This window comes from Fulmarus glacialis, unplaced genomic scaffold (genome assembly GCF_000690835.1).
Source record: "Fulmarus glacialis isolate BGI_N327 unplaced genomic scaffold, ASM69083v1 scaffold29454, whole genome shotgun sequence".
Classification (NCBI taxonomy): Eukaryota; Metazoa; Chordata; class Aves; order Procellariiformes; family Procellariidae; genus Fulmarus; species Fulmarus glacialis.
In genome coordinates this window covers 32,363-46,440 of record NW_009207959.1, presented here as the reverse complement: position 1 = coordinate 46,440, position 14,078 = coordinate 32,363, and the positions used below count along the sequence as shown (strand labels likewise).

General features: G+C 40.1%; 1 protein-coding gene across 1 annotated transcript in view; it reads left to right on the top strand.

Annotated features, from left to right (window-relative positions):
* Nucleotides 1-297: 297 nt before the first annotated feature.
* CC2D1B (coiled-coil and C2 domain containing 1B) overlaps nucleotides 298-14,078 on the top strand; it is a 32,819-nt gene continuing 19,038 nt past the window's right edge. The window contains exons 1-8 of the mRNA XM_009576321.1: nucleotides 298-363; nucleotides 3,400-3,541; nucleotides 7,888-8,003; nucleotides 8,792-8,911; nucleotides 10,010-10,147; nucleotides 12,162-12,435; nucleotides 12,917-13,041; nucleotides 13,181-13,256. Coding sequence (XP_009574616.1) covers nucleotides 298-363; nucleotides 3,400-3,541; nucleotides 7,888-8,003; nucleotides 8,792-8,911; nucleotides 10,010-10,147; nucleotides 12,162-12,435; nucleotides 12,917-13,041; nucleotides 13,181-13,256 — 1,057 coding nt within the window. The remainder of the gene's footprint in view (nucleotides 364-3,399; nucleotides 3,542-7,887; nucleotides 8,004-8,791; nucleotides 8,912-10,009; nucleotides 10,148-12,161; nucleotides 12,436-12,916; nucleotides 13,042-13,180; nucleotides 13,257-14,078) is intronic.

Here is a 14,078-nt window from a genome sequence, read left to right as displayed (position 1 = left end):
AGGGATGCGGCCGGGCTGGGCTCCCTGCGCCCGGCGGAGGGCGGCTGTGGGGAAGGCGGCACTTGACGGGCCTGGGCCCGGGGGAGTGTGTTACATGGTGGGTGCCCCCCCTTTCCCTCCTGGTGTTGCCCAGTATTTGGGGGTGCCGGTAAAAGGTGCAGGTTTGTGCGCAGCTTGCTCTGTGATGTCGGCCGTCGTCCAGTTTGCAGTGCTCTGAGACAGGCGAGGATACTGACACTCAGTTTCGTGTGCTCTCAGTCCCTTAGAGACGCAATCTTCTGAAATTCATGAACCAGCATGCTTGGCAGAAGACCTAAAAAAAGCCTTCAGGCAAAGGGCCAGGGAGCTGCAGTTGCAAAGCAGGTAAGGAAGGCAAAGGGCCAGGCAGATGTGGTTGCAAAGCAGGTAGGGAAACCTCCTACTCCTACTGCTCTTCAGGGTAGCCTCGTTCAGACCTCTTGCTGCTGTTTTCCAGCTAGAATCTCCCACGCATTAATAAGATACTGCAGGACCATGAAAAAATATAAATTGTGTGGTGCCTGTTTTCCTGCTTTCTCCTTTAGTGCATTCTTCTTAAAGTAAATACCTGATATGCAGCGGTGGAGGTCTTGCAGGGAAGCCACAATGTTGTAATGCTGTAATCTTTGCATGAGACCTCATGACTCATGCTTATAGTAGTTTCCTACCCCAGCTATACTGAGATTTAATAACAACTTCAATAACTATATGGACGTTTTTCTTGCATCTCTAAGAAAACAGAAATAAGAAGACCAGAATATCAAATAACAAATTCAGGCGCACATATGGGAGAACATTAAGGTGCTACCCCAGAGACAGTTAATTTCCCTGTGTATAGTCATTTTTTTCTTGCAACAGACTGATAAGCATATGTCACTCTCCTGTAGATAAAAGTGAGCTTAGATGTGCCCATGTGTTGGGGTTTTTTTCATATTCTTTACCTTTGGATGTAGTTTCAGAAGCCTTGAGGAGAGAAACATGATTTAGTCATGGTTGGCGAGTGTAGGAAGTCAGGCAACAGTGTCAAAATTAGAAATACCGACAAGACAAAATTCTGGGTAGAATAGTGGAAGAAAAACAGAGTACAGTTAGAGGTAAAGAATACGATAGAACCAGAATGGAACTTTGGAAACCTTTGAAGGTAGAGTAGAGGCAAGTAGCATACAGAGGAGGAATAACTGATAAGAATATAGGGAAATATGAAAAGAGACTGGAATAGGATATTAAAATAGAGAAAATAGCTAAGATATTCTCTTTTGGTGATTTCTTAAGAACCAGTATTCTCATACTGGACACAGAATGGTTTAGTTAGAGATCTGTCATTGCTCTAATATGAAAGTTTGCATTTCACAGTTGGAGAGGTAGTATATAATTTTGTTCGTTTGGACAAGGGAGAAGATAAAAGGTGAAAATATTTTTCCCCCTTCCAAAAAAAGAAACCACACTCTAAAAAGATAAAGAGTAAATAAAGCATCTGATTAACATACTTTACTAATTTCTAATTCAATACAGTTAGTTATTCAGCCTGTCTTACAGCATGGAGGATTGTTTCTTGAAACAAATACACTAATGGCTTGTACACTTGCAAATTAACTCAATTTAAACTGTTTTTGTGCTATGTAGTGTATCAACTGCAAGTTTTTTTATAACCTCTTTTTTCTGTTTTATTAAACATTTCTTTAATACTACCAATTTCATTGGAAATGTGCCTTACTGAACAGATTGAGAGACTAAGAGCTAGAACTGCTGGATTCTGTTCTTGAGTTCATTCATTACTACACTTGCTTCACTTTCTACACTTGCAGTGTAGTGATGAACAGATCACATGTGCTCCTGATCGATTTTGCACATTGATAAAAGGTGTATGTATGTTCCATAGAACTTGACTCTTTAGATCACCGTTACAAATATTTCCTAATTAAATCTTGTCCTGACCTTCTTTCATTCTATCCAAGACTGCAAATGTGTTAGTTTTGTTTTACGGAAGGGAGATGGATAAGGCAGAGGGTGGCTAACTGATCTGCCCAGTGCCTTACAGAATGTCAAGGGCAGGAATGGGGCTAGTAAACAAAATAGCTGCTGATTTTGAATACTGTTCCTGGTCCTTGGAATCAGTGCTTCTCAGCTATGTTTCACATTCTCCTTTGGGATTATAAAAGGGTTCAAAGAGGGACACAAAATAGTTGAAGGCAGTGCCTTGATTCCTACAGGGTTAAAAAACCCACGTTGTTACTACTTATTCCCACTAGTTTATAAACTGACAGGCAGCTTCAGCTTCTGGCAGCACTTCAGATCCTCAGAGGCAGGAGGAGATTGTTAACCCTTGTAATAATGACAACTGATTTTTATTCCTTTGCTTGAGAGAAGCTGAACTGCTTGGCCATGTGAAGACCAATAAGCCAACAGGGGCTTCTGCTTTGAAAAAGTCTGAGGAAAGCTGCTCCACCTACCTCATAGGATGAATCTAATTCAGTTAATTCATGTTTATAAAAAAGCTTAGCATACTTTGAATAAAAATGTTGTTATTTCTGGGGCAGTTAATATCTTAACCAGCAAGATAAAAATTGTGATAAAATGGCATGTTAGAAGAATACCTTTTAGACTAAGACCTCGGAGATTTCTTTCATACTTATGTCCTATGGCATGTTTTACAACAATTGACTGATAACCCCCCCTACTTTGTCAAATTCTGATTACTCTTATTAATAATATTACCTGAGATGTTGTCACTTAGCTGATGATCTGTTCCAGACAGTTGATTGTTTTCCTCAATGTAGTGTAGGCATCGCTGGGTTTGTAATGGCTATGTTCCTCTGAGTGTGTGCATGCGCTTTCCATGTGTTTATGATTTACAAACTGAGGTAAGGAGAAGTACAGAACAGTTCTGTATGTGTAAATATAGCTTCTTCTGAGAGATAAGGGTGAAATCTCCGCAGTGTACGCACGCCAAACCTGTATTGTGTGAATGATGGTTGAATATTTTTTAGCTTAGCTGTTACAGGAACTGCCCTGAACTTCCCTGGTGATACCTGCTTCATAAGGCTCAGCATAACAGACATAATTTTATTTTACCTTGTTATGTCAGGCTATTAGATAGGCTTGATTTTAAGAAATCGTTGATTGTGTAGAGTTTTAGAGGAAGTATTTATGGCTTATTAAGATTTATGTACCTTATGTCAGTTACGGGTGCCTGGTATGAATTGTTTTGGTAATAGAAATGGCATGATAGCGGGCTTTAAAAAAATGAACAGAATCCAGAATGCATGAAAATGTTTAAATAATCCATGCAGTGTGATGTTTTTGAGTGTCATCTCTGTTCTAACTGCAGGTTTTGTTTTTTGTTTTTTGTTTTTTTTTTTTTTTATTTTCCCTTGGCTGCAGCTGGGGCTGTTTGTAGATTTCAATCCTGAAGAGATGCTGCTGGGTGCAGAGGAAGGTGGGGATGATGGGGACCTAGAAGCAGAGCTTGCTGCTATCACAGGAGCAAAGGTGAAAGAAGGGAAATCAAAACCAAAAGGGAAAAGTAAGTTAAAGTATCTGGATTTTATCTACTGACAACCTGAAAAGTTTATTAAAGATACCTATTTACAAATCACTGATTTATCTAAAATGTTTTTTCATTACTGATAGAAGCTGAAATTACAAATATTCTTTCCTTTACTTTGAAAGGTTTAAGTTGTTACACCACAAAAAGGGTAAGAGGTTTTTTTTGTCTATGCTCTTGTAGATGTAGGAAAAAGGTATATGACGGCTAGCCAATTTAATGACTAAATTAAGACATGCTTGTTTAGCATATGAAGTCATAAAAAGGTGTAGTAGGTGCTAGATGAATTCAAAATGGAAATTGTGTTTCTTGTGGAGGGTGGGTTGTTTGGTTGTTCTTCTGTTTTTGTTTAAAGAGTGAATTTACTGAATGAGCATTACATTTTTAGTTACCTGAACTCTAACCAAAACTGAATACCCTTTTAAGAGGGAAGTCCTGGAACTGATACTGGGAGAATCCTGAACGTTGTGTTATGCAGGAGGTTAGAGTGTCTCTTGGAATGGATCATTACTGTTCTTAATATTTTAAGCATCTGTTAATTTTATCTCATAGTGTTTGCACGCAGCTATGCAGTGTTTTACAGGATTGCTGTAATCTACTGTAAATCAAGGCTGCTGCTGAGAGAGGCAGTCTCTAGTGGCATGCTCTACCTCTGAGCTGGTATACATATTTATGGAGCTGCAGGGTGAGCTGGTTCAGGAAACTGATCTACAAAAATAAACTTCTGTTGTGCTAGGTTTTCAGCTGAATCAGTTCCTTGATCTGATTTGCTACCTGCCTACTTGAACACTGCTGTGGCTGCCAGGGAGGGGTGGCAGCAAGTGGTTGAGATGGGAGAAGGAGAACGGGACCTACCCTTGCTACGGATGTGTGAGCAGATGCTGGAAAGAAGATTTAGTGCAACTACAGCCTTATTTGCAGCTCTGCAGTAAATTGTGTGTAATATTTGAAGGGACTTCACACAGAGAAGCAGGGAAATGAAGAATTTTAAAATATTTAGAAAAAGTGACTGTCTAAACACTGTAATTTGTGAGAGACAGAGGAAGTATTTGTATCTAAAACTAAATTCTAAATCATTTCCACTCTCCAGATTTCAAGATTGTAGTAAACCCTTAAAGCTAATAAGCACAATTGTGCTAATAAGCACAGTAGCAGAACTTCTGCCATTGGACATAGGTTGCTTATGGTTAAAACACATGGTATAGTGTTTTGAGGATGAATCTCTGTGTCAGGAGCTCTTGAATTGTTGTCAGCTTTTCAAGTGCTGACTTCCTTCTGGCCCTGATCATGTCACTTAATGTGCTTTTTCAGTCTCTTCATTCATAAGAGGGAGACGAAACTTCAGACGGTGCAAAGTTAACATTTACTATATCTTCTAAAGATAAGTGTTACGGCTCATAAAACTATTTTCCAGAATCATTTACAACTATTCTGTTTTCCTGGTAGAATTAGGAGTATATAGATAAGAAGCTCGTGGAAGATGAACAACTGGACAGCTGGCACTGGGGACTTACGAGACCTGGTACAGCGTAGTGATGGGGACCTGGTGGATGGCGGGGGGAGGATGCAGGCTCCTGCCTAGAAAGGAGGAGGGTACAGTAAGGACAGGAGAGGAACAGATCCTGTCTGGAGAAGGACATTAAAAAGGGACCCAGTACAATACAATAGTGCTCGGTTCTTGGCTGAGCACAAGGTGCAATCCTGGATTTACATTCTAGAGCTCTGATGGTGGGGGAAGAGTGATCTCTCCCTCTAGCTTGAAGATGCAGGCAGCAAAAGCTGTACTGTTGCAACATCTTAAGTACAGAGATCTCTGCTATCTGTGATTGATAAATGCCAGTTGGTCAGCCACTTGGATGTTTGAAATTGTAGCCTCAACTTGCCATACTGGATTAGAGCTGAACCAACCATCCGAGGAGGCTCGGTTGGTTTTTTTGCCTCTAGTGGGGCTTCATGTAAGGGACACTCTGACCCTTGAAATACAGCTAGCTGCCTTTGGATATGGCCTACTATCCTCGTTGCAGTTTTGCTAAGGGTCAAATACATGCGCAACATGTTTGATATAGGTACTGAAGCACTGATATGGTAAATTAGATTATTTGAACAGAAACAGCTTTGTACCTGGGTTAATTTTCAGCAAATGCAGGGGAAGGATGGGATCTGTTTTATATCCATTTAAATTGACTGCAAAACTCTGTCCTGAAGGTCTATATTTTATTCAACATTTACTGACACTGGTGAGTCACAGTCATATGTCTGCATAGGGAAGTATCAGAGGCATTTACGTGGACAGCTGGGATTTCTGTGCAAATAACTTCACCTTTGAGAGTGCATGGAGGAAGTTGATAGTTAAGAAAGATGTGGTTGGCACCGCAGGAAGTAGACATGAGAACTCGGCAAGGAGGAATTAAGTAGAGTTTTCAGGGTAAAGACCAGAAGCTTGAAGAGAAATTGCAAGACAACGTAGCCAGGAAAGATTTGGAATAGGGAAAATCTGATGGGCATGAGACAGCAATGCAGAAAATACGGAAGTGTAGATAGAGAGGCAGAAGAAACAGCACTTTTTCTGATTTGCTTAGCAGTTCTCTCTGCCAGTGTTCTGCTGCTGCTCTTGGGCTCAGGACAAGTATGATGGCTTGATTTGGAGCATTCTATTTTTGTATGCCAAGTGTGACTTTGCAGTAGTGCTTGATGTGTAAAACAAGTAGATTCTCAAGGTAGAAAGATTTTCTTGACTTCCTTTCTTGCTGTCTTCAAACATATGGATAGTTTGCTGTGCCTCCTTGCTTGTCATGTTAACAGCCAGTAGTTTGGCTTGTGGCTTGTGTTGTTCTGTATGTCTCTAGAATTGATGTTAATGTACATCATCAGTTTCAAAGGATAAATATGTACCCAGTTTAACATGAGATGGAGAGAGACATTCTTGTGCTTAAGACTGTAGGTTGAGAAAATGGATCAGCTGTTGGAGTCTCAAGCCTAATGTAGGCTCTATACAAAACTCCAATGATTTAGTTTGTTGTAGTTTGATTGGGAACTCTTTGAGCTCAGCACTATTTATGGTAAATGCCTTGAACTTTGTTCTGATTTATGGCTGTATGCATTGTTGTAATCCACACAGTAACGTATTTTTGGCTTTGAAAGAAAATGCAGACAGAAGTTTTACCGGCAGGTGTGCTGGGATGTTTAATGGCAAGTGTCTGCATCTCGTGCATTGTCCTGATTTCAGCTAGGATAGAGTTAAATTTCTGTATTAACTGTTGGGCTAACTTGGTCATATCCATACATACAGATCTTTGGGAATTAGAGCACTTTTAACTCATGTTAGTTCAACATGAGGGAGAGAAGAAAAGGGATAGAACTGGGAGAAAGAAATAGTTTGTTGGCACTTAGGGATGGGTGGATGGATGTGGACCACTTCTGTTCCATGTGGGGTCAGAATTTATTGTCAGTCAGAATTCACCAGGAGTGCATTGCATTTTAGACTCACATGAGGCAAAGGACACAGAACAGAAAGGCCTCCTGACAAAGATGCTGAGTCCAGGCCTTGTTAATATGGACAATCACATCGTAAATACCTTTCATAAATATCTAGTATCAGCTTAAAACTAGTTCAGATGTTTATTCCTGTCCTGGTTCCGGCTGGGACAGAGTTAACTTTCTTCCCAGTAGCTTGGGCGGTGTGCTGTGTTTTGGTGTGAAAGGAGCGTTGATGGCCCATTGATGCTTTAGCTGTTGCTGGGTGGTGCTTGCGGGGCGGGGCGGCGGGGGATACTTATCTGGATCTTAAATCAGCCTAGGAGCTTGAGGTGACTTCTAGCAGTTTTTCCCTGAAGCAGTTGTTTCATCCAGTCCTACTTGTCTTTCTTAGTCAGTCTTAAATGTCATTACTATGCAAACCTACCACAGTATCTTTCTCCTATGGCTATGCTTTCTGAGCACTGTTGTGTCCCACCACACCTGCTAGTCTATCACAGTGCTTATGGTTTTGCCATTCAGGCTCCTTGTATTAGTAAACAGACATTATTTCTCCCTGACATCTAATTTCTGAGCTAGGTTATTGGATGCAGTCATTTTCCTTGTCTTATTGCCTGCCTTCACTGTCACTCTCAAAGACTAGTATTGCTTTTTTCCTGGATGTTCACTTCCCCAGTCTTTGTCCTTTATCCATGAATATACCCTCATTTACCTATGACATTATCCTTTAAACAGGCAGCAAGAGAAGTCACTGCTCTCTTTCAGCTGGTAGCAGCTCCTTTAGAATTTATATCCAGTGACTGCATAACTGTTACTTAGGGTTTTTGGGTCTTTGTGTTTTCTTTTTACAGCTCCTCTGCCCATGGATCATATTGAAAAGATGGCTGCAGAGTGTATGAAGGACCTGAATGAAGATGAGGAGGAAGAAGCAGATGATGAAGACTTGGAGAAAGATACAGACCTGTTGGTATGCATAACTTTGTTAGCAAAAAGTTTTAGTGTGTCTTAGTTGTTTTTTTTTAAACGGAACTGCATTTAGCAAAAATGTCTGTTAACTTTGTGGTGAAATGCTAAAATACTGCAAAAGCATTCCATTAGATATAAGGCTTTGCGGGACCCAACCCCTGCAGACCAGAGTAAGAGTTTCCCAGCTAACATTCATATGTGTGAGAGTCTTAGAGAAGTGGGGGAACGGCAGGAATCCCATTCCATGTCAGCTGGTGAAATACAGCTAGGGACATTCTCCTTAAAGTGATGTCTGTCACCATTTTGCTACTGCTTCGAGTAGTGCTTGGCCTGAGAGAATATCTCCCAAGAAACTTTGTCATTTCAGTGAGTGGTCTAGTTGGCAGGGTTTAGGGAAGGAGTGTTAAGCAGTGGTTTTGACTACCATTGTTAATAGATGCTTTTTGGAAATTTCAAATTTAGGTTTGAATGATATTTGTAAAAGTACTTCTCTGAACTTCTCCAGCTTCAGATCTCTAACCACAAACTTGTTTGGTGATCCTGGAGCTGCAGTGTGGCTTTTGAGTGATATCTGGCTTCCTGTTGTGAATACAAGTGGAACCAGTTTCATTTAAAAATAAAAAATAAAATTAAAAAAAAAAAGACCAAAATATAAGATATTTAGACTTTCTGTTTGGGTTCAAGGTCCATCCAAAGGTTTTGGAGCTTGAGATTTGATTTTATTTTGTCTTTTGAGGAAATAGAAAATTTTGAGGAAAAGCCTTTTGTTGGCTTTTACTTTTACTTTAGGCAGAATTGCAAGAAGTTCTGGGGGTGGAAGGTGAGACGGGAATCTGTGAGGATGAAACGATAGCAATGGAGCCATCCATAGCTGAACCAGAAGATGAGCAACCTGAACTGCAGCCTCAGGTAGGAAAGAGCTTCATGTTCCTGACAGTTTTGCTGAATCACTGTTGTCATGTAGCTTATACGAGGATCACAAACAAGGATCTAGAGAGGTCTTCTTGTCCTCCAAGGAAAGAAAAACTACACTATTGCTGTCTTCTCTGTGGAAACGAATGCTGCATTGATGATTTTTAATGTTAGCATGGATGATTTTTAATGTTAGCATAGAATTGAGCAGGTAAACAGTTGGAATTAAGTGTGTCTTGTCCCTCATTATACATATGAGCATGCAGACTGCAGTTCAGGCTTCCAGAGTTCGTATCTTCCCCCTCAGAATATTAAGCGGTGTGCTGAAATTGCGAGACTTGTTATAACTCAGCATCTTTGACATCTTTATGGAATTTTTCTCAGTAGCATTAGCTTTCTCAGCCTAATTTGTCAATCTTCACGCAGTCAAACCCTTTATTCAGTTACTGCCATGTTTCTGTTGTGTGCTACAGATTCCAGTACCCTTGTGCATTGGGCCCATTAATAAACGGGTCTGAGAGTGTTTCTATAGAGATAATGGCAATAATTACATCAGTAGCCATCTGAAAGGTCTCTGTAGCTGCGGAGTGTAAGTAGCTACTCGTAGCTTTTGCTTAGGCTGCTTTTGTCACTGAACTAATTCCAGACTGTAGGAGGAGGAAAAAGAGCTGTTGTAGTAAAACCAGGTTGAAAAATCTCAGAAGGGAATAAACTAGCATGTTTTAAAAATAAGAAAAAGTCAAGATTTGTGCCAAAATACCTCTTCGCACTCTCTGTTGTTCGGTGTTTGAGAGACTTTACTGTTCTCTTCACCTACTCCCTGACCACATGGCTCCAATTACCCTGTGACTGTGAGTTTTCTAAATGTCTCCACCCATTCTTCTCTATTACGCCTTTGAGAGAAAACCCAGACGTGGATCCAGGGACCGTTAGTGTAGTACAAGTGCTCCTCTGTTTTAGAGACTGTTTCGTCCTTGCACTCTTGATTAACAGGCATGTGTGTAGAAGAGGAGTATTTGTTTTTCATGCTGTGGGAAAACTCATATAGTCGGATGAAATAAGTTTTCTTGATTTGTTTTATTATTTTTTTCTGAGACCACCTCACTTCCTGCTGTTACCAGTGAGCTGCAACAGACAATAGAGAAGAGAATTGCTAACTATAGGACAGCAATTTCTAACACAAAGGAGTCAGGTGAGAGTGCCAAAACACGCCGATACGAAAGAGGCCTTAAGGTAAGTTGGGTTCATCAGGTATGTGGATTGAGGGGGAGGCAAAGTGCGTTCTCTAAAGGGTAGTTCAGAGTCTTTCCAGATGTGTGAATTTGTTGAAAGGGGAGAGAAATTGTAATATGCTGCCTTGAGGTACTTTAAAAACATTTCTTGTTACAACCAATCTGATGTAGCAAATACACAGATAAAGTGTAACTTCAAATGCCTTTTGTGCATCAGCTTCGTTTCTGTTGAATGTGGCGAATGATAGGTGGAGGCAGGGTTTGTGATAAATGCTGATGTTAAACACACCTGTCTAGATCTGAATTTGACCTGTGACTGTTCAGTGTTACCTTAAAGCAAAGTTTAGGAGCTTTCCTAGCACATATACCTTCCAGTTCATCACTCATACCTTCCCTTAGATACTAACCTTCCACTCAGTTCTGTGAGACAAAGGAAGGTGATACCTTTCGCTGAGTGTGGTGGCTGTGCTTGAAAATGAATAGAACAGGATTTTTCATTAAGGCAATTAAAAATTGCAGCAGGGAGCAGTTTCTTCAGCTTTGCATCTTTTCAGCTAGGTGGCGTGCTTAGAGTTAGTTGGTAGTGCTTGGGGATTACAGCTGTGCAGAGTGCCTGTAATTCCCTGTTTGCTTTCATCTGGTCTCCTGCATCACCTCAGACAGCAGCCAGCTCTGTCTTGTTGAGCAGAGCTTTGTAGCTCAGCACTGTCCACTGAGGGAAGAATGTAATATCTCACTAGCTACCTGGTGTCTTAGGGTACAAAGGGAACAACTGAGGCCAAACCCAGGGAGGGAAATGCACAAGAAAGGAGGTGTCTGTATGAGTCCACTGCCTGCTAGCTCTGAAAGGAACTTACATGAAACCAGCTGACCTTTCAGAGAGCAAGAGTGATGGGCAAACCAGCTATTTCATCCAATAATGAATCTTAGTGGGCTGTTTGCCACTTCCTTTATTTTTCAAGGTAAGGAGTTTCCCTGTGCCTAAGCAGTATAGCTAAGGATAATAGACTAGATCTCACTTCACAGCTCACAGTTTCTTAATTAGCAAAATGACATGCCAACAAATGGTGTACAGTTATCTCTTGTACCTAGTTCTTGGAACTGTGAACTTTAATCTCAGTGTTTAATTCCATTTGCAGTCGGTCTGTCATCCCACACATGTTGAAGAGAGAGCTGTATGGGGGTTGCTGTACTGGTCTGAACCCCAGTCTCACATGTAGTCAGACCAGAGTATCTCTACCACTGTTGCTTAATAGGTCAAACAATGTCATGGCTAACCAAAAATAGCAGTGATTCTGGCACTGATGAGATTTTGTTCTTGTTGTTGTCTTTCTGTGCTTCCATTTCAGTTTTTCTGGAAGATGAAAGAAGTAAAACTTTTGTTTTGGCTTAAAGTGCATGGTGGTCTTTTGTCTGAACCTTAAATTAAAAAAAAAAAATACCGAGAAAGGTAATATTTGTGGTGGAGGAAGGGTTTTAAAAAAATGAGCAGCAGTTAACCCGTGTTACAGATGGTGAGAGCTTCTTGTCATAGGTCACCAGCTGAACTCCATTTCCTTTGTTAGTATTTAATGGCTTTTCTCATTGATTAAATAGGTATGGAGACTCCTTCCTTCTCTGAATCCACATAGGCAGTGACATTTCAGAGCAGTGTATTTTATTTTGTTTTAAAGAGATAAAATGCATCTACAGTTGGTATAAATGCCTTCCTTGGTGATGTTCTGTGACAAAGTGGACCACATCAGCTGTCCAATAATTCTAGATGCTGAGGTACTTGCAATTACGTAGTTTGGGTAACAAGTCCTTTGCATTGTGTTGCTCTGATAATTGGACACCTTTCACTAGCGCTGAAGTTGGCCTTGCAGAAAAAGAGGGAGCTAAAGTGCAGGAATCTGTAGTGGTGTGCGTAATAGATCCCATCACAAATAAGGGAATGAATTTGTGTTTTAATGATTTTATGCTAGTAATATGTTTGATGAAAATGCCTGTTGACTTTGCTGTTCCATCTCTGCCAGACACTGGAAACCATGCTGGCTGCAGTGAAAAAAGGCAAAAAAATCAATGAGGAAGAAATGCCACCTCCTGTTGCAACAGGAAAGAGTTCTTCTCACTTATCTCAAGCCATGGGAGTGGAGCTAGAGAATTCAGGAGATTCAGTCAGTGTCCTACCAGAGAATAAAGCTGAGTCTGCTGCAGATGATGAGCAGAAGACCTCTCATGAGGCAGTGCAGCATCTGGAATCAGAGTCTCTACAGGGTCATGCTGCTTCTAGTCCTATTGTGGAAACAGGTACCGTGATCCGAGAGGGTAAGCAGTTGCAACACTATTTTAATGCTACATCTTTCCTGATATTTGTATTGTATAGCAAAGCACTGCTTGTGTTGGAACTTCCCTACTGAATGTTTCAGGTAGAGTTGTCAGTGGGATGCTGAATTTCTGGCAGTGGAATCAGTTATTGTTACAGAGCTCTTACATGCACTGTATCTCACTTAACTGAGAAACTCAGTTTCTCTTTCAGTATTGTGACTTGTGGAATTCCAAGCTTTAAAGAGTTTTGAGATACTGACTAAAAGACTTTTTTTTTTAATTGGGAAAGTAGGATTCTTTTGTCTGGTAGGACTTCTGGAGACTGGAGGAAAAAGGACTTTTGTAAGATAACTGTGTGATTCAAAGCAAAAGAAAGCTAATGCAGGTTTGAATAGATGGACATAGCAAAGGATGCATATCTTGCATGCTCTGTGTAAGTCTCAGCATTGTTTCATTCTCACAGATCTGCAGAATAGCAGCACACGAGCAATACTACTTACGAGGCAGAAGGAGTATAAATTAGCAGCTCTAAAAGCCAAGCAGCAAGGGGACCTGGAGAAAGCAAAGGAATACATGAAGGCAGGCAAGGTATTCACACAAGAAATCCTGAATGCTAAACATACCCTATGCTGTACCCACATGCTTTGAGTGTCAAATAGTCATTGTGGCAGCTAGCAAGTTTTGGACGTACTAGAATAAATCTTCTGTTTTGTTTTTTCTGTGTTAGAAATTTAGTGTGGTCTTGGAAGCTTTGGATAGTGGGCAGCCGATAGACCTCCAGAATATGCCTCCATCTCCTCAGGGTAAGGCTCATCTTACAAAAACCCTTTCAGAAGTCTCTCTATGCTGTAATGGAATGATTCTGAATTTGATTGCAAAACTGTAAGAAGAATTGAAGATCACTTAGGTGTGAGGCTTATTGCATATTCAAATTGTGATCAAGACCAATGAAGAAAAGTGAGGTATTATTATTTATATTGAAGTTACTTTTTGTGAATTACAAGGTCAAGTAGGTATTGATGTCTAATATTCCTATTTTTATAACTTTAGATCATAGCAGCCAATATGTGAAGTGGAAGGGAAAGAAGGATAATGGCACATTCTTAAAGTTTACTGTAATATTTGATGGTGTTATGTGTTTCAACTGAAGTTCATAACGTTCAGATTAAGAGAATTACAAACCGGTTGCAGTGCAGTAAAGTCTAAATCTTAAAGTAAGTTACCAATATGAAAGATACTTGATCCTTGTAAGAGAGGGATTTTTTTTAAATAGATCTAGTATCACCACCAACAATTAATATTTGGTCTGTGCAAATCAGTGTTTGAAACAATTTACTTTAGTAGATTATTTTATTCTAAGAAACTAAATGACAGATTATTTTATTTCAGTAAATCATGAGGTTTATGACTTCTTAAGTTACAAACTGGTCACCAAATGGCATTGGAGAGAAACTTCACCCATGATACAATCTTGCCTTAAAAAGTGCAAGATTTTTGCAGCAGATATTTTTGTAGTTTTCTGAAATAACCACTGTTATACAATGCCAGAAACTTGGGTGTCTGAATAGATGGTATTACTTGCTCCCCTGTTTCAGCACATCTTTTGTTACTAGGATATTTTAGTC